We start from the raw sequence: 22,285 nt of genomic DNA on the forward strand, positions 1-22,285 counted from the left end.
GACAAAACCGGTGCTGAAACAAGGAGAAAGGGGCTTTCTGCTCAGATCCCGTCGTCGAGCTCTGATTGCAGCTGCTGCCTCCCCGCTTGTCCCATGCAGACGCTGACACGGGCGCAGGGACCCCCGGCTGCCCACGGGATCTGCTCCCGACAGACCAAACCTGAGTGGCGGGCAGTTCCTGTGGGCAGTAACGGGCTGATGTTGTTTTGGAGGACAGCTGGGTGGTTGGGCTCACTCTCCTGTCACTGTGCTCACACCGGTGCCAGGTGGATGTTCACCCCTGCTGCCCCCAAATTGCCGTTTCGCCCCATTTGTACAGACGTGGGCGGCGTTGGGTGATGCTGCGCCCAGCACCTTGTGCTGATGCTGAGCTCGGGATCCTCCTGCTTTCCGCGCTCTCTTTGTAGCCGGGAAGCAAATTCACTAACAACAAAGTACTGTCTGCCTGGAGAGGCACCGAGCTGGAGATCTCAGGTCTGCAAGACATGTCCTGCTTACCAAATGAGGACGGGACATTCAGAACTGACATTTCTTGACTGGAGTAACGTGTGGGAGTGTTCCTCCGGGGGAAGAGGGAGAGAATCAATTCACAAAGGGAGAGTCAATAAGAGATGAAGGAGGTGGCTGGGTTTCCTCCTTTGTATACAGCAGTGCTTTATTGTGGCCATAGAAGGAATAAATGAAAAGGCACAGAAGTTTGATGCTGCTGGGATGAAGAACACGGTGTTATCAGCACACGTGCACATCAACGTGCCGGAGCGGTCCCGGCCGGGACTGCAGCAGACGGGGTGGGCAGGGCGGAAGGGGCAGCGGAGGGACCGGAATGACAAGGGCTGCGGAAAGGGAATATTTATTAACTCCACCGGCCCTCCGTTCAATACCGGCTGATATTTATGGGAAATCTAATTTAGGGGTCAAACTTGACCTAACAATGTCTTTTCAATAACGTCCAAACTAAGAGGTTTCTGAAACTAATTAAGGATCAGGCTCCAATCAGGTAGAGTTGTTAAGCCGTGGGACCAGACTTCATTAAATTTGTCCAGAGAGAATATTTTAATATTTAAAGAGAACATTCAATGTTTACGTAAGTCCTCCGCTGACGTGGAGTCACTGTTAAATCGCTTCAGAAGGCAGTTTTTAAAGCCCTTTATATCAGGGTTTTGCGGAGCCAGGCTGGCAAATGCCCTTCCTGCTCTCTCAGACCCGGTGAGCCTCATTAAGAGCTTCAGTCCACCAGGGCAGGTTTTCAGGGGTGAGGAATGTGAGCCCGAAATTTAACAGAACAGCTGTGTTTAGGTTTTGCTCCTAGGGCACCGCTCTGTGTCCCAGCGGGACCGGGGGAGCGTTCTGCTCGGGGTGCGCGAGGGTCCGGACCCGCACAGCTGGAGGGCTGGACCCGCACAGCTGGAGGGCTGGACCCGCACAGCTGGAGGGCTGGACCCGCGGGGCTGGAGGGCTGGACCCGCGGGGCTCAGAATGGCAGCGCTGGGCCCAGAGCCTCAGCAGACCCTGCTCCAGAACCGATCTGCTCACAGACAAAGGTTCGAGAGGAGAGTTGTCAGTCAAGACATTTCTGTTCTCAGCTCAGGAGCAACTGGAAGAGTAAATATCCCTCTAGGTAGCTGGTGGATAATGAGATTGCGGCTGATCAAGCGCCAAAGGGGTTTCTTGTCAAAGGGATCCCTCCGCCATCACCCCGGTATCTTCTTCCCTGTGCCATTCAGACTCTCGCGATGGTTTCGAGGAAGGCGGTGGCCGGGTTGCTCGTGGTGTACGTGGTGTCCATGCTGGCTGAGCAGACCGATGGCTTTGTGCCCTTTTTCACCCAGAGCGACTTCAGGAAAATGCAGGTAACGCCAGGGAGCCCTGGAGGGAGCGGGAAAGGGGCTTCTCCTCCGCCCCCGGCTCTCGCGCCGTCCCGCTGTCCTGCCCTCGCTCCGGCTCCCACCGGGGCCGTTGTGATCGTGACAGCCCCTCCCTCATCCCAAAGTCGAGGGCTATGGGGATGGCAGAGACAAATTCTTAAGAAGTGAGACTAGGAAGGAAGAGCCTGCGCTCCTTTACGAGGGGACTCAGAGACCCACGGGGATCATCGTCTGCAGACACTGGGCCTCGTTTTTCTTTCCTCCATGCTAGCGGATGTAATTTTTCTAGAGGAGCTGCAGCCTCCCATCACCACTCTGATGGGTCTTTTTGTTGTAACAAATAATTAACCATCCTCTAGATGGCTGTCACCTCTGGGATGTGCAGAGAACATTTTTTGCTTTTGATGTGAAACGAACAGTGTTGAAAGGTGTCAGGCAGGCAGCGCTGAGCCTGCGTCTTCTCACACAACACAACCATTGATACGGGGAGAAAAATCTCCTTTCCAACAGCTGTCCACGTTTGGACAGTGATTGCTTTCTGTGGTGAGTACGGTCATCCTTCAGCCTCCTGGAGGAAGATGATGGGGACCCACGCACGGTCCCCAGATCGATCGTTGACACATCGCAGCCCTTGTAGCTCTGTATCTGCTGTCGGGGCTGGGGGTTTGGTACCCGCGTGGTGCTGCATCCCAGCATCGCTGCCGCATCCCAGCATCACTGCCCCTGTGCTCTCTGCTCTGAAGCTGCAGGAGAAGGAGAGGAACAAAGCGGGGCAGAAGAAGTCCCTGCCGGCGCTGCAGCGGCGGGAGGAGGAAGGCTTCTCCGGGCGAGCCGCTGCAGACGTCGGCGAGGTCCAGAGCATCCAGGTACGCTGAGCCACGCGACTCGAGGAGCCCAGGGGACAGGAACCACCCGCAAGGCAGGAACTTGCAGCTCCGCTTCAGCTCTGGGTTTAAATTGTCGCTTTTCGCCAGCTCCAGATTAGCTGCCCGGTGTCACCTCCGACCTCACAGTCCTGTGCACCGGCAAGACCTTTCTTACAAACCTGGGCCCATGCACCACACCCCGCAAAGTCTGGGTATGGAGCAGAAAATTGCCGGTTAGAGGGAGCTGAGTGCCAGTCCCAGCCCTCGAGGGCACGCTCAGCGGGCTGGCCAGGTCTGACAGGTTCGCTTTCCCAGCTGAACAGAGGGAGCTCTTTGCCCTGCCCATGCAGCCACTCCGGTGGCGAGCACGGCCGGTCCCAGCCAGCAAAAGGGGGGTGCAGGTCCACCCCAAACCGGGGAGGCTGAGCGGGACAGGCAGCCTGCCTAGCTAGGCTGGAATTTGGCCAAGACGCACGTTAATGTGCAAGCACTCTGGCAGGTGCGGTGCACCACCAATCGATAACAGGATTTAAACAGCACGGATTCGCAGTTCAAAGCGTTAAATAAGCGGCACATTGCAGTGTCTGACGCCCCCCCGCCACAACCACCAGCCCTCCTGGGCCTCCAGCCATGACTGGAACCACTGTGATGTCCCCGGGGTGGATGTGGGCCGCGCTGGGCCCCGTCCGCAGGCAGCGCGGTTTCCCATCGCAGCCTTTCCCCAGGCAGGGGCGTCACGGGCGGCCGTGGAGCCGATAGCTCCCGGGGTCAAGGTGTGAGATAGTGGGGGATTATACGGTTCAGAAATGATTTTCTTCTTCGCAGTCTCTGTTGCCAGGAGGTACTTTTATCTGTGTTTCTGAGTCAGCCCAGAGATGATCCAATGCGTGAAAACTCTGGCGCTCGAAACAGCACAAGATTGCAGTGACTTCAAAATGTTGCTTTTCCCCACACAAGGATCATCCTCTTCCCTTCACACCGGCCCCGGGCTCCGCCGAGCTGCGCGGGGCGGGGGCGCAGCGCCCAACCCGCCTCCCTCTGCCCTCCGCAGCTCTTCCTTCTCCCTTCTCTCTCCCTCCCCAGCTCGCGGTCCCGGTCCTGGGGATGTGGCTGACCCCTCGGCAGCTGGAAAACCACCGAGACGTCCTGGAGAGACTGCTGGCGGAGCTGTCACAGGACACCCCAGACGGTACTGCCAGGAGGCTCAGCCCTGCCGCGGGAGCTCTGCCTTTCCCTCCTCTCACCAGCTCGTCATCGCCGAGATATTTATATTCCTCAAAGGGCTTTTGTGTCACGTCTGCTCACTTTGCAGAGTGCTCAGATACCCCGGCAGCTCTGGTGTTCGTGGGCGGGTTGTTGTTCCCTCTCTGGGGTGCTGTCTGCGCCCCGGAGCCGCTCCGGGCTGTTGGCAGCATCGCAACGCTGCCCAGCAGCTCCCTGCTCCTCTCCCCAAACTCCGTGTCCTTCAGGGCACCGTTTCCAACAGAGCTTGTAACACCAGCTGCCCCTGCATCCGACCCGAGCAGCCCTGAACACCTTGCTCCCTGCACGGGCGCTTAACACTGATGCTTAATTACAGCCACAATTAGCTGCAGTTTGAGGTACTGAGCGCTGACAAACCCAGCCCTGGGCTTTGCTCTTGGTGTATGGGAACTGCAGAAGGAAATATCGCATGATCCAGCCGCTGCCCGCAGGCTCGGGGGCGCTGGATGGGTCTCACCCATGTTATCTATGGACCTTTGCCTTGTCTGGGCTGAATGGCCCCAAACAAGAGGGTCCCCTCCGTCCCCGTGGGCGTTGTTGTTCTGTTCTGGCTGTGCTGAATTCACTTTGCCTTCAAGCTTTTGAGCTGGGGAGCTGTGGAGGAGGAACAATATATAAAGCCTTGGAAAGGCTGAATGACAAATTTAAGGACACTTGTTCTTTCCTCTCTTTTCTTTTTAGCTGACTGATCGCTGCAGAATCAGAAGAGAAAGCCGTGTAGCTCGCTAAAGCTAGAATACTCCACTTATGTGAACGAAATCTGTAAAAGAGATTAGCCACAAAATCTGAGGTGAGATAATAAAATGCGCAGTGTAATGGAGGATTTGTGTCGTCTCTTTCGCGTGCCTCTCAGCAGATGGCAAGCGGCGAGTGTGGAAAGAGGAGAGGGCAGGCTTCCAGCTCCAGAGAACATCGCGGTCCTTCCGAGCAGGGCGAAGCATCTTGCAAAGCCCAAGTAATTAATCTTTGTGGGCCTGACGAGCTCTAGCCCTCCTTTTTGGCACTGCAGGAAACCAAGGCAAATATTTACAGGGTTCCCCAGGCAAACCGGTGACACGAGCGCAGGGTGAGGAGTGTTGGGGGGACCCAGGTGTCCCCCGGGCCCTGCTGTGGAGGGGAGGACACCCCGTCCCACACCGGGGGACAACGCAGGACCCCATCTGCAGTTCCTGCCTGCGCTGCTGACCCCCGGCCCAGCCGGGCGGTATCAGTGTAAGTAACGTTGCGATGAACACCCCACCCGTAGCCGGGATGTGGATCGAGACCCAGCTCCGGCCCTATTGCTGCCTCTCCCACAAACCCAGAGGTGAAATCGTAATTCCGCTGGAACATATTGCTCTCCCTCCACATACCCTGGGCTTATTTTAGAGCTGCTCCTCTATACTGGCAGCAGGAAATCCAACATATGTAAAGTAAGGACGGATGAGATCAATGGTACGTGTGTGAATATGTCCAATTTCAATCCAATTTTAGCCTCCCAACCTAACACAAATTCTGCTCTCACTGTGGCTCATTTAAATGTGTTTGTGCTGGAACAACACTCCTCGGTGTGCTCTCTGCTGCAAGCCATCCCCGAGGAGGAGAGAAACCTCCCCATGTATAATGCAACACCCAGTGGATTCCAGCTTTTTTAGCGTTTGATTCAACGGTGCGCTCCGAGGCTGTGCACCGATCAGCCCAGTGCCGCTCCGAATGTGCACGGATTACTGCTGAGGCAGGTGGGAGCTCTGAAATCGCTATAAACGAGTCTGAGTGGCTGGAAGAGAGAAAATAATACATTCCATTAGGCTGGAAGTGGAAGGAATTGTGTGTATTGCTGGGCTACAGGAGCTCAGCCAGCGCAAGTCGGTCTGAGGGGAGCGATATCTGCGGAGATCCGGCACGGAAAGCAGCGGAGGAGCCGCTCCGCGTTCACACCAGCACCCAGCACCATCGGAGACCGTCTGCTTCAGCGGGGCCCTGGCGATGCCTTACCCCTGAGAGACCCAGACGGTGCCCCAGGCTTAATTTTGCCCTTCAAGGGCAAACTGCTCCGACAACCCTCCACACGCTCTGGGGCAGGTCTGAGCGGTCGCTGTATCGTCCCCTCTTCCCCTGTCACCCGAGCTCCCTGTGCCATCCAGGAACGTTGCCCCTCGGCAGCAAGAAGGGAGGTGAACATGAGCCTCTCGGATTCACCTCTTGGCCCGTTTCCCACCACCGTGATGGTGGGGCTGATGCTCTGGAGACTTCCACGAGGAGACGCACCAAGGTGACTGCGCTGGAATATCTCCCCCTGCTCCTACATTTGGACCTGACAAATGCAGCAGCAAAGCTCTGCTTTTAGCCCAGCCCTCAAGAGCTCAGGGATGTAGGGCTGGTTGTGACAGTAACCACACGAACCCCCCCTTGTCCTGCAGCAACCGCTGTCCTGTCCAAACAGGCACCAAAGTGCAAGAGGCCTCCAGCTTTTGAAGGAAATCCCATCCAGCTGCAGGGGCTGGAGTGGTGGGAAAGCAGCAGATGTTTTTCTGCTGGAAGGAGACGGATGGACCGCAATCATCCTCCCAGCCACAGCTCCGCTGTCAGGGCTCTATCTCTTGTTAAAAAGCAAAGCAATCTCCAAGCTGGAGGGCAGAGCTGCACCCACGGCGCCTGGAAGGCGCTTTGGCAGCCAGCAGCACCCAGTCGGTGCCTGTGAGCAGGGAGGAAGATTTTGCTGCTCCAGAAACCGAACTAGAGTTTTGCGAGCAGCTGAACAGTTGGAGAAAAGAGGCAGGGAAAGGAGGAGAAGGAGAGAAAAGGATGGAAGCAGCACTGACTTCCTAACCTAAGGAGAAGCTCGGCAGGCTGAGGACACGGCACTCGGTCGGGAGGATGAGAACCCGCGTCCTCGGGTCACGCCTGTGCCGCGGCTGTGAGTGACAGGGTGTTAAATCGGCACAGCCGGCTCCGAGCAGGATCTGCCGCTTCCCCTGGTGCCATACGCAGGACTGTCGCCCAAATGCCACGGGATAAGCCGAGGGGTGGGCTGGCGGGTTTTCGCAGCAGCCCCTCGGTCAGGGGTGGAAGGTCCACCTGCTGCTCTGGCTTTTCGGGGCGCAGCACACAGGAACCTCGCGAGGATGCTGCAGAGCTATTTCCCCCCTCTGCTCGCACCAGGCCTGCCTGGATGCTTCAAGAGGCGCAGCAGACGGCTCGGCACGCCTGCTCTTCATCGCACATGAGTCACTGCCAGCGGGGCCCAGGCGGCTCCTGGGCTGGCGGGGAAGGTGGGGGCTGTCTCCTCGCCGTCCCACCTGCCCACATCCAGCTCGGGATATTTACAGCCAAGACGCTCGAGAGCTGCACCGTGGGCTGGGAAATTGGCTTTTTGCAGCCGAGCGTCCCTGAGCATCGCAGCCCATCTGCAGCATCAGCAGGTCTGTGCTCGCCCGGCAGCCTTTGCTGCTGCCCAGAGCCGCGGGGATGATGAAGGGGCTGCAAAAAGCAGGAATTCCACCACCGTCCTCGTGGCGGGCAGGGTGATGGGCACAGAGGGGTGCTGTCTGTGGGCTGTAAGACTGCGGGCTGTCTTCTGCTGCCTTCTGGTGGTGCCCAGGCCCTTCCAGGGACAGCAGGGCTGCTCCGGTGTCTGCCTGGGGAGGAAGGGACAGGGCTGTGGATTCTGTGCACAAAGAACAGCCCATCCCGCTGAGCGTTGGTGCCGCAGCCTCCTTACTGTGACAAAATCACAGCTTTTCCCCAGCCCTCCCGCTCCCGAACAGCGCTGCCATGTTCTCCACGAGGAGGCCGCTGGGCCGAAGTCCATCCTGGTGTAACGTCCTGGCACCCAGACACACAAGGAGCTGGAAGGTCGGGGGGGTGCTGTTGTTGCTCTTCTGTTCCAAAGCGAAAGGAGTTCACTTAACTCAGGAGTTGTCTCAGCCCAGGCTGCAATGCCAGCGCGCATCTCACGTCTAGGCAGAGCTGCTCCAAACGGGAAGCCGCGAACTGACAGAAGCTGTGTACTAAGAGCACATTCTAGTTCTGTATTTACATTAGACAGGGCTCCAGATTATTAGCAGTCAGTTGTGCTTTCCTGTTAGTGAGCAGGGGAGGCTCAGCTTAGCACGTTCACACTTCCATCAGAATCGAGCTTGCTCTTTTCATGGGCTCCCCGGCCTCTGCTAGGTCTGTATTTGTTGGTGCAAACCAGATTAACAGATCCCAGCATCTCGTTGCTGCTTTATCGCCCAAATCGGGAGGAGCCAGACGAGCTCTGCCGGGTGCCCTGACCGACACGCAGCGCGGTGTGGCAGGAGGGGGGGTCCTGCGGAGGTTTTAGGTTGTGAAGATGCAGCTTAGCACCTCGCGGCAGCGGGACCCCCGGAACCCACGGCTCTGGCGGGATCCCCGTGTTCCCATCACTCCGATATCACACGTTCCATCGCACGAGTGGCGACGCGCAGACGGCCCGCACGCATCCATCACCACATTTTCATTATCTTTAATTAAATTCTGATATTACGCCATGGTATTTCGGCCGTCTTCATTACTTTTCTTTACGGGCGGCAGCAGGAAAAAGCAATTACTGTACATCACTGCCTTGCCAACACAAATTTCCAAGTGAGCGCCTGGTTTGCCAGGGGAGGCTGCGGGGTCCGGCGGAACCTCCTGCGGCCCCGCACAGCCGGCCCGGCGCAGAAGCTGCCGCTGCGCACAGTGCCAGTTAAACCGCCGGAACCGGGGGGAAACGCGTGTAGGGGGTGGCAGGTGGCCGGGAAAGACGCTTCTGCTGGTAAACGTCCCTAAAGGTGTCAGACGTGAGTGCGGCTTGGTGGGGACGAGGCGAGAGGGGCTCAACCCCCTGCCTGACCCTGAGCAGGGAGCGATGGGTCGGTAACGCCGGCCGCGCCCAAACGCTGAGGGAGCTCTGGCGCTCGGCTTCCTCCGCTCCCCTGCCCCCGGCGCCATTCCCCGCCCGCACAAGATGGCCGGCGCGCGGGCCCTCGACCTTCCCAACATGGCGCCCGCCCCGCCTCCCTTAACAACATGGCACCGCCCTCATCGGCCCTTCCCAAGATGGCCGCCCGAAGGGGGGTGCGGCGCGCCCCTCCCAGGCGGTGCCGAGCGCTTCCGGTGGGGCCTGGTGTCCGCGGCGCGGCCATGGCGGAGCTGACAGACGCGGAGCTCCGGAAGGAGCTGATCGCGCTGGGCTACCGGCCGGGGCCCATCACCGCCACCACCCGCAAGGTCTACGCCAAGAAGCTGGCGTGTCTGCAGGCCGAGGCGGCCGAGCCCAGGCGCAGGGGCCAGGCCGCGCCGCCCAGCCCGGGCCGCGGCTCCGCCAGGCCGCAGCAGGCCTCGCCCTCGCGCCAGCGTTCCAGCTTCATCCCCCCCGCCGGGGCCGCCCGCGACAGTGAGGAGGAGGATGAGGAGGAGGAGGATGAGGAGGAGGAAGGGGGGCAGCCGCCCGCGTCCCGCTGGGGGACGGCTGGGGAGAGCGGCCGGCTGTCCGGGGGGGACTCGCGGGGGTCCCCCCCGGGCCGGGGATTCGGCTCTAGCGCGGAGGGCGCGCTGTCCCGGGACAGCCGGGGCGGGCTGAGCCCCTCGGCGCACTGGGGGGTGTCCGCAGAGAGGAGTGGGGGCGCCGGGCTGGGTTCGGGGCTCGGGGGGCTGAGCTCCCTGTCCCCGTGGGGCGCATCTGCAGAGAGGAGCAGTGGGGGCCTGGGGGTGTCCCTGGACGGGCTTCGGGAGCCCAGCTCCACGTCCCAGTGGTACACGGAGAGAAGCGAGGAGCTCAGCGCGGGGTCAGAGCCGTCCCTGGACGGGTTTCGGGGCTCAGGCTCCAGGCTGCAGTGGGACGTGTCGACAGAGAGAAGCGGGGGGCTCAACACTGGGCTGAGGCCGTCCCTGGACAGGTTTGGGGGGTCGAACTCCACATCCCAGTGGAGCCCGTCTGCAGAGAGAAGCGAGGGGCTCAGCGTCAGGGCTGGCTTGGGGACATCCCTGGATGGGATTGGGGGGCTGAGCTCCACACCCCTCTGGGGTTCCTCCACGGGCAGGAGTGGGGGGCTCAGCTCCAAAACCCTTTTCAGCGATGAGAGTGTGGGTCTGAAGTCCAGGAGCCATTGGGGCGCGTCAGGAGGAGGAACTGGGGGGCAGAGCTCCCGAGCTCAGTGGGACACGGCAGGAGAAAGGAAGGGGCTCTCGAACCCGCCGTGGAGGCGGGACAGCGAGGTGACCCACTGGGGAACCTCGGCGGGATCTGGGGGGTCGAGTTACCGCTTTGGGAGAGGGCAAGAGGACTTGGGTCCCAGCATTGCGAAGGAGGCGGCCAGGGAGCTGGACTCGGGGGGCTGGGGCGGGGGGCTGATGCGGCGGCTCCCCTGGAGGGCTGCGAGGCAGGCGAGGGCTGCGAGCCACGCCGGGCCGGCCCCCGCCAGGTGGTGGGAGACATCGGGAGCAGGACAGGGAGCAGTGACCTCCCGCCCTCACTTGTTGCGGTCAGCCCCGAAGCAGCAGGCGGACGGAAAGAGCAGAGGCCTCGAGTACTACCTCTCCCAGTTCCTTTGCCTCGCCAGCTTTGTGCTGTTCATGATTTTTCTGGGCATCCTCATGGTGAAGATGATTGGGTCGGGCTGGCTTGACAGGAGAGAGGAGAACTGTACGTGCACTGGTTTAATCCTCTTTTTAAACTTTACTCTTCACTTCTTTATTACTTCCATCGCCATCACATGTATCATTCTCATTGCTGTAAGCTAGCATCTCTGCTTCTGTCCTCATTTCAGTCTCCCCTTGCCCATGGGAAACCTTGTTAGTCATGGAAAGTGAGTGAAGTGTCTGCTTTTTTCAAATGAGTTTGGCCTTCAGTTCTTTGAAGCTGTGGGTTTTATGGAGAGTGACGTTCCTGCTAGGCCAAGGATGCATTTTACAATTGTTCATTGTGTAGCGTAATGTCTGTGTAATTGCCCGTTGTGTGTTTTTAGTGCTTAGCGCCTCTGCCAAGCGCAGCCCTTTGTGGCCTCTCCTGGCCGCATGAGGAGCGCGGTGGTTGGATGGGCACTCCAGCCGTGGCAGAGCTTCCCTGAGCGGTGGAGAGGGGCGTCCCCACCACCCCGTGTGTCCGGGAGCGTTCCCCAGCTGGAGCAGCTGGAAATGCCCCGCTTCGGGAGGCTGAGGCTGGGGTGTGGTTGGGCAGGTGCGAGTGCTGCAACGCACGGGCTGTGCTGGCGGGTGTTCCGGCGCTCTGTGCGCACTGGCAAAGCTGCTCCCTGCCTTCCGTAGTCGGAATAAAACTGCCCAATGCCCGTGGATATCTGTTAGATGTTTTGAAACCAATAGTGTTTTGAGGCAAGAAATCTTGCAGCGCAGCTGCGGGTGCTTTAAACTCTCAGGTGGTGAAGGCTGGTGCGCCCGCAGCCGGCGCCTATCGGGTGTCAGGGCGGGACGGAGCTGGAAACCAGAGACCATAATCTGCAGAGCTAATGGCTCCAACTGAAATAAATCCTCTGCTTTTGCCTTGAGGAGCCTTGATTTAAATCCCTGTTATCACCGTGATATTTCAGGTGACCATGGCGTGCAGCGAGTGGCATTACTAGATTGTGAAAGATCAGCAGGTCGTAGAGGAACACGAAACATCTACTTAAAAGGAGCTGTTAAAACATTCAGACCCTGTTTTTACTTTCCAGCTGAACAGGATTCATAATTTGTACCCGTTTGATTTGTTTTGCTTTCAGCGCTGCCTACCAAAGCAGTGCTTTCAAAGTGCTATTTACATAGCAAGGTGCTGGGTAGAGTGAGATTAAGAATAGCAGCCAGGCTTTGAGGTAGAGCCTTCTTTTAAAAAGATAATTACTTTCTTGATCAAAGCTCTTGTTTTGCAGCCAGCTAATTCGCCTCCCCTTTCTCTCTCACAGTTAATCTCTTGCCTGTGGATTGTGACAAAAGAACAGATGATGTAAGCATATATTTATTTATCTTCAAGTATTGTGGATAGGGGATTCTCACAGAAGAGTAATTAATTATTCGAGGTAACTTCACCAATATCAGTATCACTGCAAAATTATTAGTTCTATTGTTTTACAGAAAAAAGTGATTTGATGGGTTGGAATTAATGGGCCAGATTAAATTAGGGCTGTATCTGAGACTCTGAAAGATAAAAATTTAAATTCCCAATTATGTGAGTCAATTTCTTTAATAGTTGTAACGGAAGTGAGATTGGTTTGCAATAAAGCTGTGTTCAGCTTTAACAATGCAAGATTTAATCCAGCTAATTACCTGTGCTCCATCAGAAAGTGTTTGTACAGCCCCGTTTCTTTCATTCTAATGTATTATTAGGAGAGAGGAAATTTCATTTTGGGTTCGGAGTCACGGTTGATGTCCCGTGGTGCTCTGGGGGCAGAGAACCCGTCTGTGCTCTGGGGATGGCTGGGGGGTTGGTGGCACGTTCCGGGGTGTCCCGGCTCGGCTGTAGGTTTTGGCTGCAGGTGTGCTCAGTGTGAGCTGGTGGCGCACGGCTGAGCCAAACCCCACGCTGGTGTTTTGGCTCGGTATTTTTAGCTGGTCTGACCGCCGTCCTGTTGCTGCTGTTCATGTGTGTTACCTGTTTCTGATTTTCAGTTCTGTCAAGCCAAACAGAAGGACGTGCTGATGAACGTGCTGCACGAGCTCTACAACTACTTGTCCGTACAAGCTGGTGAGTTCCAGTTGTCGTTATGAAGCACTCAGGAGCATTCAGCAAACGGCTCTCCCAGCTGTCTGGGCATTTTTAACCGCAGCTGGAAGAGAGGGGTGTATGGAACAGGCAGTTCCACTTGAGGAGCTTTGAAAAAAATCACATAATAGAAAAACAGAAAAAGATGTGTTTATTTTTATTCAGAGTAGTGCTTAGCTGACGCACTCCTATCACTGTGCTGCTCTGGAGTGGTCCTTATTTGCACTTGATACATTGGGAATTTGAGGTAGAAATATTCAGCTTTTTAGTTCTTCTCTACCAGCATCTTCAGGTTGTCTTCAAGGCACTCCCAGAGCCAGCAGGTGTAAGCTGCTGTGTTCTTACAAACAAAGCGACTTAAGGAATTGCCAGCTCTGCTGAAACGTGGCAGCTGGCGACGCGGTGCAGGGGCAGCCAGCACTCATGGCTGAGCCAGCACTCATGGCTGAGCCAGCACTCATGGCTGAGCCAGCACTCATGGCTGAGCCAGCGCGGCGGTGCCGCACAAACCCGGACCCGTGTGTGTGTGATGGGAGCGCTGGACAGAGCTGGGACCGAGGCTCCTTAGAGCGTTTCCAGTGCTGAAGGTTGACCCCGGCAGCGCGGGCCGTGGCGCCCGCAGGAGCAGGCCCTGTGCAGGGCGCTCGTGCAGAGCTCCGGTTGTGTGCTCTGCAGCGGGACTGACGGGAGTTTGTCCTCTCGCTCCGTGCTGTAGCTCACACGCTGAACCGTGATGTTCGATGGCCCTTATCCAGCCTATACGCTCTGGCTGAGCATTTTATTAATAGTCATAATCTTATCTGCCTGCAGTATAAATCTTACCTTGTAATCATTTTGCCCGGAGCTATAGCTGATTTGAAAGGATGGCATTTTTCCCGAACGTTATTTCTCTTTGACTTTTTCACCAGGTAATTTTGAATGTGGAAACCCTGAGAATCTAAAAAGCAAATGCATTTGGGTTAGTGAAGCGAAGGATCACGTGGTGGTGAGTAAGCTGCGAACAGCTATTGTTATAACACAGTGCTTAGTCTCTTATAAAGCGATAAATAATAGATACTAAAGCAATTCGCCATCTGTTTTACTTCCTCATCCTGTTTTGATCCTTTCCCATCTCTCTGTCTTCCCCTTTGGCCAGTCCTGTTCTCAGCAGTTCTTTGGAAAATAATCTTCTCCTACCTCTGTGATTCAGCCCCGGTAAATCTAACTTAATGGTCTGCTGTTTCACCACAGTCATCAGTCTTCTGAAACCAGAAATTTCCCTCACTGAGGGCTGGGCAGAAGAAGGATTTTTCTATACCCCAAAGTGTCAGAAAACAGACTGCTTTGATGTAGCATTCCATTTCTTTCATGGTAAACTGTCAGTAAGATTATGTTGTGTATTTAGTGGTGAGTCCTAACAGGTCGGGATAGTGTTATTTTACAGAGTGTTTCATGCATCATCTGCCACAGGCAGAAGAGTTCAGTAGAGCCGGACCTTCAGATTTCGTTTTCCTTCCTCCAGTTTGCAGAATTATGATTGGAATTAACCTAGGGACAGAGCGTATAGAATTAACGCTCTCGCTACTGTAATGACATAATGTTATTCAGTATTTTAAATGAATGGAGAAGTAACCTTGTGATTTCTTCTGAACAGAATGTAACTGGTAGTTCCCCGCAGAAGTTTGACGCTGCCCTGCACTGGATACTGAACAGTAACAAGGATTTGGGAATACAGTAAGTGGAAGCTCACGGTGTGGAAGTTGTGTTTGTGGGGGTTGGCTGGTACGTCATTTGACGTCCTCTGTGCTGCGCCCTGGAAGCTCCCAAACCCCGTTACCCTGGGGAAGAGCAGCTGGGGTCGGCTGTGCTGCTGTGTCCCAAACGCAGCTGCAGCACAACCCGGCGCCTGGGCTTGTTCTGGGGACATTGTGTTCACAAAACGCTGTCGTGCCACGCTCTGGGATCCTTTGCAGCGAGTCCCCATGAGCAGGAGAGGAGGACGGGCTGTTGAGCGGTGTCTGCTCTGCGGTGGCCGTTGTCTTTCCCTCAGGACACACGGTGCATGTTAAACGTTCTGTGGGGGGTGTTGGTCAGTCCTCAGTCGGGCTTCTTTCTCTTGGGTTTCTCAGCTGGCAGCCTCTTCGGTGCATGAGAAATGGCAGAAATGCTATTTTTCAGGTAAAAAATAAATCATTCAGGCCATAACCTAATGAAAGGCTGTTATCCAGAGTCCGCAGACATCATTCTCTTCCTCTGGGAAGCGTGGGCTGCCTCTGGTCTGTGTTAACTCTGAAGTCCAACATTTGTTTGCATTTTAACGTTGCTAAATACATCTCTGATGAAGTGAGTTGTAACAGCGGTGCCGCTGCCGTTGGTGGGCATGGCATCGCTCGTGTGAATTCCCACTGCTTGGCTTTTCTCTAAAATAATATCTGCGGCTCCTGCTGCGATGCGAGGATCAGACAGCGGCTGCTGTGTGATTGCTGCTGCGTGGCACGTTCCCGGCACAGGACGGAGTTTGGGCGCAGGTTTGCCTTCGGAGGGGGGCCGGGATCCAGCACTTTCAAATTCGTACTTTTATACAGCAACGCTGCTTATGTCCTGAGCCTTGTCATACAATATACTCCCGGATTCTATTTTCACAATTAGCAGCTCTGCCGCCTGGATCCACTTTGGCACGAGCTGCGTGGCGTGCACAATGAGCTTCGGTGCGCTTAAAAACCTGCGGGTGGCACTTCTAGCAAATGCTACGTGAGGTTATTTTTCTAGGTGCTAGTCTGAGAGGCAGAGCTGAAAATGAGCTCTGCACTGGGTGATTCTGCTGCATATTTTAAATGTTTTCATGGAATTTGGGTTGTAAATAAGACAAGGGGGTGGGCAACAACTGCACGTCACCAGCTACTGTGGAATCCAGTAACCGAATACAGGCTGGCAGCTGTCTGGGAGCTCTGCGCCGGGAAATTGAGAGCGCGTCTTTGTCTAATGGGTTATTCATTGCAAACCCAGAATGAATTAGTAGCTTAAAAAATAAAATCCCCGTTAGTCCAATTGCTGTGAGTGTGATGGCTCTCACGTGGATTTCTTGCTGCCTGCTGGCTCAGTGTCTGATGAGGAAACGGCATCGGTGTGGGTCTGGGTGTAAAGGGAGGAGTTAAGGGCACGGCGGGTAGCATGGCAGGTGTGTAGAAATGATTTTCAGGTGTTAGGGATTCTGCCCTGAGTGCTTTCCGAGGTGCGTGTGTCGCTGCAGATGCAGCTGATGCGTTGTCACGTTTTCAGCTGGACCGTGTGTCCCGAGGAGAGCAGCGCGGCCTCCCGCCCGTTCCGCACTCAGCTCTCCCTGCCATTGCTGAGCAGTGACTCAGTAAACATTTCCATTTCTCTGTGCTGGGAGGTGGGAATCCAATTTAAAGTTTAATCTTCTGCACACTGAGAGGTGCTGTCAAAGAGTCTGCAGAGGGAGACTTCACTTTACCAGTGGGAGTTCCAGCCCTGCTGCCTTTTCTAAAGCCATATCCATTCCTCGCTAAGCAGCCAGTCCCAAAATGTTCTGGAAAGAGGAGCTGCAAACGCCGGTGTATTTTGTGCGCGGCGTACAGAACCAGTTACTGCTGCCGCAGTCTGTCTTCCCCGGCTTGATTAAAGACTGCAGCCGCGGTGTCTGCGCTGCTCGGTGAAGCTGTTCTGCCTCTTCCCGCAGGTTGAAAGGCAGAGACCTGTCGGGCATGGTGCACAGCGTGGGCGACGTGTTCTGTCTGGAGTCGGCCCACCCGCAGATGGGGCTGGGCTGCCGCTTCCGCCGGGCCGTGGTCACCGCCATCATGAACCTCTTCCTGTTCTTCTGGAGTAAGTGCTCGGTGCAGCATCGGCCTCTCCCGTTAGCTGTAGAGTCCAGCCCCTGTGTGCACAGAGCCTCTCCCAGCCATATGAAATTACAAGCAGAGGTGAAATAAACATGCTGATGAGTTAATTTCTAATTAACCTGTATTCTGGCCGCAGAGGGAGACCTGTAGACCTGCTCTTGTGCTGAGTGCTTAACACTTAGGTTAGATCAGCAAGCTGATTAGCTCTCTGGGTATTCCTCAAGAACCCATTACTATGGGCTGCAAAATGAGTGTGTTAACCTGCCGAAAAGACTCTTTTTTTCTTTCCGTTCTTGCGCTAAGCTGCAGAGTCTTCCAGCCTCTTTAATAATGACTTGTAGCACTTTGGTGTTAGAGGTTTTATTGGAGTAGTCTGTCATGCCCCGGCTGAGACAGAGGTCTCACTGAGCAAGGTGATAACGAGTGTTGCCTGGAAGAGTTTATAATCCAGCCAGACAAGGTGGGGGTGAAAGGGGATAGTTATGTTTATTGTAGAGACTGGGATACTAAAGTTAGCTCATGTCGTAACGGGGGCATTTGTCAATGCTAAACCTCCAATATAGATCTGAATTTTGGCTGGTGCTGGCACCCCAGGCTTTATTTCCTTATCAAGCAGCTATCGTCGGAGCAGCGGAGCTTGACAGGCTTCCGAAGAGATTACTGCGGGGGAGGCCTCTAGCAAGAGATAGCTCTGGGACTTGGGGAATTGAGGCCCTGTGCCTGTGCTGAGGTTTCTAGGGGGAGGAAATCTCTGTGCTGAGGCCTCGCGCCCACCGCTCCCCACGTCCCCGTGTGCTGCGGGGGGGCTCAGGAGCAAAATGAATCGGGTGGACTCGGTTCCAAGCAGGCCTGGGGAGCAGGGGGTGCAAACTGCCCCTGGGGAGAGGCAGCAGCAGAAATAAAACTGCCAGTTATTGAATTCCGTTTGTTTTTATTCTTCTAGGTCTGATAACTCTTTGGGGGATCCTGCTCTTCCTTAGGTATCGCTGGCGGAAGATGGAGGAAGAGGAACAAGCCATGTATGAAATGGTGAAGAAGATCATAGGTAGAATCCCATAGCTCTGTAAATGCAAATAGCCCTGTTCTCCCCTCTGCAGTGTTGGGGTCTCTCACTGTTTTGTCCTCTTGCCCTCCAGCTGTTGTCCACGACCACTATAAGGAATGGGAACGGAATCTGGAGCGTTACCCCTATGTGGGCATTTTCCACGTTCGGGACAGCCTCATCCCTCCTCAGAGCAGGTGAGCTGCGCTCGGCGCTGTGGGGAGCGCTGGCGGCGGCGGCTTCACCAGCTCGGCTGGAAAAGAGTCAGGGAGCAAGGGACCGTGAGCAGATGAGTGATGGGAAGCTGGGCTGCAGGAACAGTCCGTCTGCCCTTTCAGTCTAGAAGGGATTTTGACATAACTCAGGATGTGTCTTAACCTGCTGTGGATTAACGTGACAGACCCGAGGCTGATATTTCGTGTAGTCACACAGGTGTGTTGTCATTCTCCTATCAAACAGTAATTGGATTTTGTTTTGCTCGGGCATGGATTTTCTCTCCGTCTGATGTGTGTAGGACGCCATCGTCTTTCTCAGCTGCCGTACCTTATTCTCCAGGCGGGTGCTGTGCTTTTCAGAGCAAACCTTTGCCACGAGTCCAATGGGGTGTTGGGGGCACGTGCTGCAAAGCCTTAACCATCCTCAGTCCTTGTCAGCCACAGGACTCCTTTCCCTGCTGGTGGTAATTTCAGCTGGTTTGAGTCGGTCTGTGTGTGTGGTGGCCAGAACATCCAGACCCTGATTTAAAACTGAGGTGAACTTCAGTTTGTCCTCCCTGGTCTGAGAGACCTCTGCACGCGGGAGGGGTGAGGACGGTCTGCTCGTTGAGTCCCCTGGCAATACAAGTTGAGCTTGGAATTCAGGGCGCTCATCAGTGCCTGGTGCTGACAGAGGGTCTGGTCCTCCCGCCCCAGGCAGGATCGCTCTGTTCATGTTCTGGCCTGAAATCGCCTCTAAACCAGAATTCTGGTTTAATCTCCTCTACCGTCTGCAGAGGGAACAGGAGGCAGCTCGCGGCGCCGCGATGAGCAGCCAGGGTTGTTGTGAGCGGAGGAGCACAGTGAGGGCATGATTCTCATTTATTTTCTTGCTGTTTCTTGCAGAAAAAAAATGAAGCGAGTCTGGGAGAGAGCTGTGGATTTCCTGGCGTCCAACGAGTCACGGATCCAGACAGAGTCGCACAGAGTAGCAGGAGAAGATATGCTGGTGTGGAGATGGACTCAGCCTTCTTACGTCTCGGATTCAGAGCACTGAAGAGGAGCAGAGGTGGAGCAGCTGTGGACACGGACCCTGCGAGGGACGGTCCCTCCTCTGGGGGTGGGCAGGAGCAGGTCACGGTCCCACCTCCTGGGGCTGGGGACTGCGCGATCTGTTTGCTCTTCCTTCTGCGAACCTTCACACACAAACATTCAGGGCAATAATGTTGAGCTGGAAGGAAGACGGGCTTGAGCTGGAATTGCACCGCAGCGAGCCTTCCAGCAGGTACCCGGCTTCCGTAGGCAAGCAGACCTACAGCAACCGTTCAAAAGGAAACAAAAAAGCATACCTAATGTTGAGGGACTGAGGATCTCTTTGACAAAGCGTAGGTGTTTAAAATTTGACCTCAATTCTGCAAAGGCCAACTGGTGGCAGCATCCATCAGGGAATGTGTTCGAAGAAGATTACCATTTCCCATGGAAACATTAGGGTGGCAGTTAAGGTGCATTTTGTTAGAGTTTGTTTTTATCTGTACAAAGACAGTGATGAAGGCACTTGGTGCTTCCTAACGAGGAGGACGTCTGTGTCAGCTTCAGCCTTTGCACATGGGAAGAGGGGGAAGAGTCAGGTGAAGCTGGTGCTAGAGGGAGGGCAGCCCGGCGTACCCGGGTGCTCTGGGCTGCCTTGGAGGGTGCTTGTGACCCTGTTACACTTTTTCAGTCTGCAGTCTGTGTGCTTTTTGATTTCTGGGGGGTGGGGGGAGTTTGGGTGGAAAATAGAAGGTATAGGAAGCTTCAGCAAGCGCTTTCTTGTGGCTGCAGCGGGGACTGCTCCACGGGCTATTGAGGAGCAGCTTTGGAAAGGGAACTGGGGCTGAACGTCCGTGTTTATCGTGGGCAGCTGCGGTGTGTGCGCTCGTGTCAGCGCAGACGTGCCCTGCGCCGAGTTCAGCGGGGTTGCCAGGGCAGTGTTCCTGCAGCCTCTCGACAGGCGCGAGGAGCAGCGATCACTCTGTTCTGCTGCCGGCCTCGTATTTTGTGTCTATAATCATTTGGTTACTTAAATTTCTTTTATGTCCAGCAAACGAGTGTTTGTTTCAAAGAAAATCGCAGCAGTGTGTGGCAGTTCAGGCTCGGCAGAGATACCGCTGTCTGCTCTTCCCAACACTGTACAACATCTGTCCAGCTCATCACAGAGACAGCAGGGACCAGACGCATTTCTGGCACGAGCCGGTAGAGCCTGTGGAGAGGAGGCAGCGCTGCCGCGAGCCCGAGGAAGCCGTGGCTGCTGTTCTGCTCAGCACCCCGGGCACGGGGCGCGGGTTTGTGTCCGTCCCGGGTTTGTGTCCGTCCCTGCGCTGGCTGCGCGGGAGCGGCCTCTGCGGGCCTGGGGTGGCTCAGATGGCGCGGAGCCCCCTTCCCTGCGCCGCCAGGGCCCCGCTCCCCGTTGCCCGTGCCGCCAGGGCCCCAGTCCCTGTTCCCCGTTCCGCAGGCTGCTGCTGCCATTGCAAAGTGGGTTCCTTGTGCCAGGCCCTGCCCGGCTCCCGCTGGGAACTCTGCTCAGCGGTTCCAGCCCTGCGCTCGTGGGCATCAACCGAACCAGGGGAGAGAGCAGATTTCTCCAGGGATAAAACACAGGGAGTTTTTCCCATTCAAGGGGAAATATCCCGCGTGGAGTTGACTCTGCCCCCATTTGTTGTGGTTGCCGAGGCAGGGTGCTGGGGACTCGCCAGCTGTCTGCGGGACCATGAGCAGCTGCTGCCGCTGTTCATGGAGTAAGGGGTGAAGTGAAGACAACCTTGATTCTTCTAAAATGTTGTGACGAGATCTTCACTGCTGCCATAGCAATTTTTGCAAACACCGGTGCCTACATTCTTAAGCCTTCTTAAAGCGTTTGTGGGGCTTGGGTTAGCTCTTCTGGCCATCCAAACCCAGGAGTGAAGAGTCAGGCATTGCAGTCATCTTTTTGTATTAAACTTGGTTTTGTAGAATAAATTTCACTGGCTTGGTGCTGTTTATTATATGTTCAATTTAGCTCTGTAAAACAATATATAAAATAAATTTATTACAAACAATTTGTTAGCTTTATTTTTATGGAGGAGTCACAGATTGTTCCAGCTGCTTTCGCTCATGCAGATCAAATAGATCCCGCTCCAGGGAGCTCGCGGTTTCTAAGAATAAGACGGAAGACGGCACGAGGATTGCGTGACAGCCTAATGAGACGGCGTGGGGCCGCGCGGCACGCGGTGAGCCGGCGCAACCGCCGGCGGCCTCGGGTGTTCGGTTGCAAATGGAATGTGTGTTTGGGGAGCAGCCGGCGTTACGCAGAGGTGGTTGTGGAAAGCAGTTGGCTTGTTCAGCTGCGTTTCATAGAGACTGACAGCCTGGAGCGCTGTGAAAGGGTCAGCGTTAGCTGAGCAGGGGGATCGGTGCTGCTGTGTCCTGTAATAACGCGGCTGCGTGGGGCAGGGCCTGGGGTGAGTCCGGTGACCCAGCGGGAGGTGCCGCACAAGCACGTCTTGCCGCCGAGTCCCCGCCGGTGCGAGGGCCCCTTTGCCTGCGTGTTTCCAATTCATCCCTCGCCCGGGCGTCAGTGACTCAGAACGTGAGCCCCCACGAGCCTCGGCGGCTTCCAAGTCCGCTCTGCAGCGGCACGTTCGTGAATCATCGTTGTGTAACTTCCACGGCCGCAGTTGACTCACTCGTGTTTGGTTAGAGAAGCATTTAATGAATCTCATCACGCAGGTCTGGGTGACAAAGGGGAGGTTTCCAGGGGCGCAGGGGGTGGCTCTGACCTGCCCGGGACGTCGGGGGTCCCGGTCACCTCCTCGGGGCTGGGCCGTTGCGAAGGGAACAAAGGGAACGTGAGGCTCCATCCTCTGAACCCGCGTTCCTCTTCAGCCGCTTTTCCCCGGTTGGGTTGCTAAGTTACAGCTCAAACACAGTCAAGGTTAGGAAATAGTCTTCAGTTTGGTGTAATTGCAAGTGCCAGAGGATGTTTGCTCTGAACCAAGCTGCCCCGATGTTTTCTGTCCCAGGCTCCCCCCGCGCCCCTTCCTTCATTTGCTGTCTGGGGAGCAGCGCTGTTCTCCCCCCGCGCTCCTGCTCGCTCTGCATGAGCCGCACGGAGGCTCCTGCGGCCCCGCAGTTCCCCAGCAGTTTCCCAGCAGTTTCCCAGCAGTTCCCCAGCAGTTCCCCAGCAGTTCCCCAGCAGTTCCCCAGCAGTTCCCCAGCAGTTTCCCCAGCAGTTCCCCGCAGTTCCCCAGCAGTTTCCCAGCAGTTTCCCAGCAGTTCCCCGCAGTTCCCCAGCAGTTTCCCAGCAGTTTCCCAGCAGTTTCCCAGCAGTTTCCCAGCAGTTCCCCAGCAGTTTCCCAGCAGTTTCCCAGCAGTTCCCCCGCAGTTTCCCCGCAGTTCCCCAGCAGTTTCCCAGCAGTTCCCCAGCAGTTTCCCAGCAGTTCCCCAGCAGTTTCCCAGCAGTTTCCCAGCAGTTCCCCGCAGTTCCCCAGCAGTTTCCCAGCAGTTTCCCAGCAGTTCCCC

At 55.8% G+C, this 22,285-nt stretch overlaps 2 protein-coding genes across 3 annotated transcripts; both read left to right on the forward strand.

The window, feature by feature from the left end:
* The first annotated feature begins 1,544 nt into the window (after positions 1–1,544).
* On the forward strand, positions 1,545–4,291 carry MLN (motilin). The gene is made up of 3 exons (XM_071817929.1): positions 1,545–1,850; positions 2,609–2,731; positions 3,815–4,291. Exons 1-3 carry the CDS (start codon positions 1,734–1,736, stop codon positions 4,289–4,291), a joined length of 717 nt encoding a protein of 238 aa, XP_071674030.1. The 5' UTR covers positions 1,545–1,733.
* A 4,782-nt stretch (positions 4,292–9,073) lies between these two features.
* LEMD2 (LEM domain nuclear envelope protein 2) lies at positions 9,074–20,823 on the forward strand. 2 transcript variants are annotated; one of them, XM_065854340.2, is made up of 10 exons: positions 9,074–9,688; positions 9,752–10,622; positions 11,875–11,915; positions 12,578–12,653; positions 13,580–13,656; positions 14,305–14,384; positions 16,351–16,496; positions 17,457–17,558; positions 17,650–17,752; positions 18,656–20,823. In XM_065854340.2, the coding sequence occupies exons 1-10, from the start codon at positions 9,122–9,124 to the stop codon at positions 18,804–18,806; spliced, it is 2,214 nt and encodes a 737-aa protein (XP_065710412.1). In that variant the 5' UTR covers positions 9,074–9,121; the 3' UTR covers positions 18,807–20,823. The 2 variants fall into 2 exon arrangements, with proteins under 2 accessions (XP_065710412.1, XP_065710413.1); XM_065854341.2 differs by having other exon boundaries at positions 9,076–9,374; positions 10,467–10,622.
* Positions 20,824–22,285: the final 1,462 nt, after the last annotated feature.

This window comes from Patagioenas fasciata, chromosome 21 (assembly GCF_037038585.1).
Source record: "Patagioenas fasciata isolate bPatFas1 chromosome 21, bPatFas1.hap1, whole genome shotgun sequence".
Lineage (NCBI taxonomy): Eukaryota > Metazoa > Chordata > Aves > Columbiformes > Columbidae > Patagioenas > Patagioenas fasciata.

Excerpts from the sequence above, each read along its gene's own strand:
- MLN (XM_071817929.1), top strand. The coding sequence starts at position 1,734 with ATGGTTTCGAGGAAGGCGGTGGCCGGGTTGCTCGTGGTGTACGTGGTG. Across the intron at positions 1,851-2,608 it reads GCGACTTCAGGAAAATGCAG|CTGCAGGAGAAGGAGAGGAA; the intron begins GTAACGCCAGGG and ends TCTGCTCTGAAG. Across the intron at positions 2,732-3,814 it reads GCGAGGTCCAGAGCATCCAG|CTCGCGGTCCCGGTCCTGGG; the intron begins GTACGCTGAGCC and ends CTCCCTCCCCAG.
- LEMD2 (XM_065854340.2), top strand. The coding sequence starts at position 9,122 with ATGGCGGAGCTGACAGACGCGGAGCTCCGGAAGGAGCTGATCGCGCTG. Across the intron at positions 10,623-11,874 it reads TGACAGGAGAGAGGAGAACT|TTAATCTCTTGCCTGTGGAT; the intron begins GTACGTGCACTG and ends TCTCTCTCACAG. Across the intron at positions 14,385-16,350 it reads AACAAGGATTTGGGAATACA|GTTGAAAGGCAGAGACCTGT; the intron begins GTAAGTGGAAGC and ends CTCTTCCCGCAG.